This window comes from Rhinoraja longicauda, chromosome 26, assembly GCF_053455715.1.
Source record: "Rhinoraja longicauda isolate Sanriku21f chromosome 26, sRhiLon1.1, whole genome shotgun sequence".
Lineage (NCBI taxonomy): Eukaryota > Metazoa > Chordata > Chondrichthyes > Rajiformes > Arhynchobatidae > Rhinoraja > Rhinoraja longicauda.
In genome coordinates, this window is record NC_135978.1 from 34,096,489 (window position 1) to 34,102,488 (window position 6,000).

The following is a 6,000-nucleotide window of genomic DNA, read 5'->3' on the forward strand; positions in this document are numbered from 1 at the left end:
ATGCCTGAAGTTTATGGAGAAGTTGGGCAGGCGAGAGTATTGTTCCTTGGAACGTAAGAGAACGAGAAGTGATCTATTAGAGTTGTTAAAAATCACGAGTGGAATAAAATTATAGGCTGCACAGAGGCGCAGGAGTCGAGACGCTCCCTCATAGCGGCAGACACACGGCTTTGATCCTGATTGCGAATGTTGTAAGTACGAATTTGTACATTCTCCTCGTGACCGCGTAGGTTTTCACCGGGTACACGTCTCCTTGAAACTGCCTTGCTTTCGTGTGAAATACATGCCCTCCAGCCTTTGGAACTTACAAATGAGGTTTCACAGTCTACCCTATCTATGCCTCTCTTAATTTTGGATACTGCTATCAAGTCTCCTAGCGACCTCTGTCATTCCAGAGAATACCATCGAAGTCTGCCCAACGTCTCGCTCCAGCTCGTACCCCGTAAATATAATCACCCCTGGACGACGCAACGACGCAGCGGTGCAGTTTTCCATTGCAGTGCCAGAGGCCCGGGTTCGAGCCGGACATGGGGTGCTGTCTGTACGGAGTTTGTGCTTTGTCTCTGTGAGCATGCGTGTTTTCTCTGCGTGCTCCGGTTTCCATCCACACTCGAAGAATGTACAGGTTTGAAGGTTAATTGGCTTCAGTAAAATTGTAAATTGTCCCTGATGTGCCGGATAGTGTCGTGTCCATCGCTGGTCAGACATGGTGGGCCGAAGGGCCTCCATCCGCGCTGTATCTCTAAAGTCTAATGTCGAAAGACAGGATGAAAGCACAATCGTTTCCACAGGACGTTGTGGAGACCAGTCCACTGGCGGTCATTCAGGAGAACGTAGGTACACTTTTTATACCCGAAGGCACATCGTCTTGAACGCAAAAGGACCGAAGTGCCTCTTCCTGCTCCTGATTTCTGGTACAGCGGCAGGATGGTGCGAAACGCAATGGAAATATTAACTGTGAGTGTTCTCGTGGTCTCAGAAATATTCTACAGAACTGTCGGACTGGGTGGTGAAGATGTTGAGTGCCTTGGTTGATTTAAGGAGTTGGAATCATAAGGCATTGGAGCAGAATTAGGCCATTTGGTCCATCGAGCACGGCCCTGCATTCGATTATGTTTGACCTATCTTTCTCTCGGAACCACATTCTCCTGTATTCTCTTCATAACCTTTGACGCCTTTACCAATCAAGAAACTACCTATGTCGACTTTAAAAATATCTCACGACTTGCCTCCACAGCCGTCTGTAACAATTAATTCCACAAATTCACTATCCTCTGGCTAAATAAATTCCTCTTCATCGCCATTTTAAACGTAGATAATTTTAAAATGAGACTGTGCCCTCTGGTCCTTGACCCTCTCACTACTGGAAACATCCTCTCTACATAAAACTCTCTCATTATTCAAGGTAGGTTTCTATGAGATCCCCTGCCCATCCCATCATTCTGAACTCCAGCGAAAAAAGGCCGAAGGGCTACATTACAGAGGCTTACAAATTCATCATGGGACAAAAATAACATGGATGATCACTATCTTTTACCCTGGGTAGCGCAGTCTGGAATAGAAGGGACAGGTTCAAGATGAGAAGGGGAGAATATAATTGGAACTTGAGCAGCAACTTTTTCAATGCGTGGCTACACAGAACGAGCTGCAAAAGGAAGTAAAAGCAAAGATTTGCAAATGTTGTTATCTACCTAAGCCAGACACAAATTACTGGAGTAAGTCAACATCTCTGCAGAACACAAATATGCACAAAGTGATGGAGTAACTCTATGGGCTAGGCAACATCGGAGCTACAAATTGCTGGAGTTACTCAGCGGGTCATGCTGAAGTAACTCAGTGGGCCACACGGATTCTCTGGAATAGTAGAATAGATGATATTTCGGGCCGAGACCCTCCTTCAGACTGATAGTGGGGGATGGGAAGGGGGAGGGGGCGTGACAAAGACCAGGATCCAGCAGGGCCAGCCACATAGGCCCATTGTTGGGTAAGGAAGGTGTGATCTCAAGAGAAATAATATGGAGAACCATGGAACTGGTAAAACGTCTGGGGTAGACGAAGGGGGGAAGGAGGGAGGAGGAGGGGACTGCAAGATTAAGTTACTTAAACATTAGATAAATCAATTGTCATATCTCTCTGTTGTAAGGTACACTAGCGAAATATAAGGTGCTGTTCCTCCAATTAGCGTGTGGCAACAGAGGAGGCCCAGGACACAAAGTTCAATATGGGAATGCGAACAGGATTTGAAATGGTTGGCAGATATCCCGGTTCAATTCTAACCTCGGGGCTGTCAGATTTAAATTTCCTCGTTCTTCCAGTGGGGGAATGAGAATTGGCAATGCGGGATCACGTAGAGCTTGTCGGACCGAACGTAAGTGTTCACAGAAACGGTCGCCAAGTCTACGTTTGGTCTCTCTAGGGTACAGGCTGTAGTTGTGGGTGGTGCAATGACAATGTTGAAGTGACATTGGGATAGAGGCAGGGATTTTAAAGGTTCAGTGGGTTATTAGCCAAGCGCAGTCAAGCGTAGGTGAGTTCGGCATGGACAAGTTGGGCCGAAGGGCTGCTCCCGTAATTTATAAGTTGCTTCGACTGGTTGAAAAATACTGCATGGAAATAGTATGGGCGGTTGGCATGGCCTCGGTGGGCCGAAGAGCTTGTTTCCGGGCTGGTCCTTTGAACCAATTCCATCAAGTTAGACAACGGCGATACCGGCCCTTCGGCCTACTGAACTCATTAATTACACGTGCATACGAGGTCTATGTCATCCCACATTCTCATTTACTTCCGACACACTAGAGTCAATGTCTACCGCTCCGCAAAGTTGATCTCTCCCCCTGACGGCGATCAATCACTCTTATGTTATTATTTTTAGTTTCGAGGTACAGCAAACCTCGAACCTCCGGGCCACCAAGTCCACGCTGCCCGTTGCTCACACATTCACACTACTTCCATTATACTTCACTTTCTCAACAGACAGCCAGAGAGCCAATTAACGTAAAACCCTACCTCTTTGGAATGGAGGAAGAAATCTGAGCCTCTGGAGGAAACCCACGCGTGCACTGGAAGAACGAGTAAATTTAAATCTGACAGCCCAGAGGTTAGAATTGCACCCGGATCTCTGGCGCTGTGAGGCGGTATGTCCACCAGCTGTGCCATTGGGCCGCCCCTAACATTCAGCCCATTTCCCTGTCCTCGCCGACTCTATGATGAGCACGGAAGTTCCGATGACACTTACCATCGGTGCCAAATATATCGCCGCAGTGTGCACAGAAAAAGTGTTCCGGGTGCCAGGTTTTATCTAAGGCCGTGAGGATCTTCTGTAAAGATACAAAATAAAACATCAATGTAGAAATATTGGCGAATTAGTCAACTACGTATTGCCATTTCGGCAAATATAATTAATCTCAAATATACAGAAAAATTGACCACATCGTAATGTATCAGCAAGGATTTCGAGACTTTGGAGAGGTGCAGATAAGATTTATCAAATAAAGTCTTACTTTTTTTCTATCGATAGCGAGTATGCGTCGATCAGCGATCACAAGGACACAAATTGTATCCTAAGCACTACGGACAATTTAGAGAAGCCAAATAACCAACCCACGCGCACATCTCTGGCGTGTGTAAGGAAACCAAACACCCAGAGAAAACCCACCCGTTCACAGGGAGAACGTAAAAACTCCATGGAGACAGCAGTGTTGGTTGGGATCGAAACAGGCCCTCTGGCGCTGTAAGACAGCGACTCTACCGCTGCACCACTGTGCTGTCCACTGGATGGTGGTATTTAACGTACTAGGTAGACTGAGAGGTTAGACAAACCTCGATTGTGTTCTCTGAAACGCTGGAGATTACGGGCAGATTTGACAGAAGCATGTAACACAATGAGAGGCACAGATGGGGTGATAGTCAGAACCTCTTTCCCAAGGGTGTAACTATCAAAGGCTAGAGGGTAGATCTTACAAATAAATATAGAAACATAGAAAATAGATGCTGGAGGAGGCCATTTAGCCCTTCGAGCCAGCACCGCCATTCATTGTGATCATGGCTGATCCTCCACAACCAGCCTTCTCCCCATACCCCTTGATTTCACTAGACCCTGGAGCTCTATCTAACTCTCTTTTAAATTCATCCAGTGATTTGGCCTCCATTGCCTTCTGTGGAAGAGAATTCCACAAATTCACAACTCTCTGGGTGAAAACGTTTCTTCTCACCTCAGTTTTAAACGGCTTCCCCTGTATTCTTATACTGTGGCCCCTGGTTCTGGACTCTCCCAACATTGGGAACATTTTTCCTGCATCTAGGTTGTACAGTCCTTTAATAATTGTATACATCTCTATACGATCCCCTCTCATCCTAAACTCCAGTGATTAAAATCTTTCCTCATATGACAGTCCCGCCATTCCGGGGACTAACCTCGTGAACTTGTGCTGCACTGCCTCAATAGGAAGGATGTCCTTCCTCAAATTAGCAGATCAAAATTGCACACAATATTCCGGATGTGGTCTCATTCGGGCCCTATACAACTGCAGAAGGTCCTCTCGTTATGAAGGCAAACGTGCCATTAGCTTTCTACACTGACTGCTGTACCTGCACGCTTACTTTCAGTAACTGGTGTATAAGGACACCCAGGTCTCCTTGCACTTCCACTTTAACTAATCTGACACCATTGAGATAATAATCTGCCTCCTTAGTTTGCCACCAAAGTGGATAACCTCACATTTATTTGCAATACTAGACCAAGTGGACCTATAGGTCCCAAACCTCTCATGCTCTGGTGCAGCACCCTCTCCTCCCCATTCCCCTTCCCCCCTCCCCCTCCGTCCCCCTGCCCTACTCCCCTCCCCTTCCCTCCCCTTTAAGGTGGGCCTAAAATTGTCGCGTTATCGTGTACCGGTTTGGGTGTAGTTTAGGAACAAACAAACGAGAGTTTTAGTATATAGACACTGCATCTGCATGCATCTGCCCACTCACTCAACCTGTTCAAGTCAACCTGCAACCTCTTAACATCCTCCTCGCAGTTCACACTGCCACCCAGCTTTGTATCAACTGCATACTTGCTCGTGTTACTTTTAATTCAATCGTCCCTCATTAATATATATTGTAAATAGTTGCGGCCCCAGCACCGAGCCTTGCGGCACTCCACTCGCCACTGCCTGCCATTCTGAAAATGACCCATTTATTCCTACTCGTTGCTTCCTGTCCGCCAACCAATACTCTACCCCCAATACCATATGCTCAAATTTTGCTCACCATTCTCCCGTGTGGGACCTTATCAAAAGCTTTCTGTAATGCTAGATACTGTAACCACTGGCTCCCCTTCATCCATTTTACTTGTCACTTACTCAAAAAATGGCAGAAGATTAGTCAAGCAGGATTTCCCCTTCATAAATCCATGCTGACTTTGACCAATCCTTTTCCTGCTATCCAAATGCCCCGTTATTATCTCTTTAATAATTGACTCCAGCATCTCCAGCACCGATGTCAGGCTAACTGGACTGTAACCCCCGTTTTCTCTCTCGCCCCTTTCTTGAAAGGTGGGATAACATTAGCTGCCCTCCAATCCACAAGAAGTGATCCTGAGTCAATAGAACATTGGTAAATGATCACCAATGCGTCCACTATTTCTAGAGCCACCTCCTTGAGTACCCTAGGATGTAGACAACCAGGCGCTGGGGAGTTATCAGCCTTCAGTCCTATCAGTCTACCCAATACTATTTCTCGCTTAATGAAAAAATCTTTCAGTTACTCTGTTTCCCTCGATCCTCTGTCCTCCAATACACCTGGGAGATTGTTTGTGTCTTCCTTAGTGAAGACAGATCCGAAGTATCTGTTCAACTCTTCTGCCATTTCGTTTTTCCCCGTAATAATTTGAGAAAGAGGGAGAGAGAGAGAGAGAGAGAGAGAGAGAGAGAGAGAGAGAGAGAGAGAGAGAGAGAGAGAGAGAGAGAGAGAGAGAGAGAGAGAGGGGGAGAGGGAGGGAGGGAGGGAGGGAGGGAGGGA

General features: G+C 46.6%; 1 protein-coding gene across 1 annotated transcript in view; it reads right to left on the minus strand.

The window, feature by feature from the left end:
* LOC144606372 (paxillin-like) overlaps positions 1-6,000 on the minus strand; it is a 52,234-nt gene that overhangs the window by 12,557 nt on the left and 33,677 nt on the right. Inside the window, exon 8 of the mRNA XM_078422399.1 lies at positions 3,236-3,317. Within this exon, the coding sequence (XP_078278525.1) occupies positions 3,236-3,317 (82 nt within the window). The remainder of the gene's footprint in view (positions 1-3,235; positions 3,318-6,000) is intronic.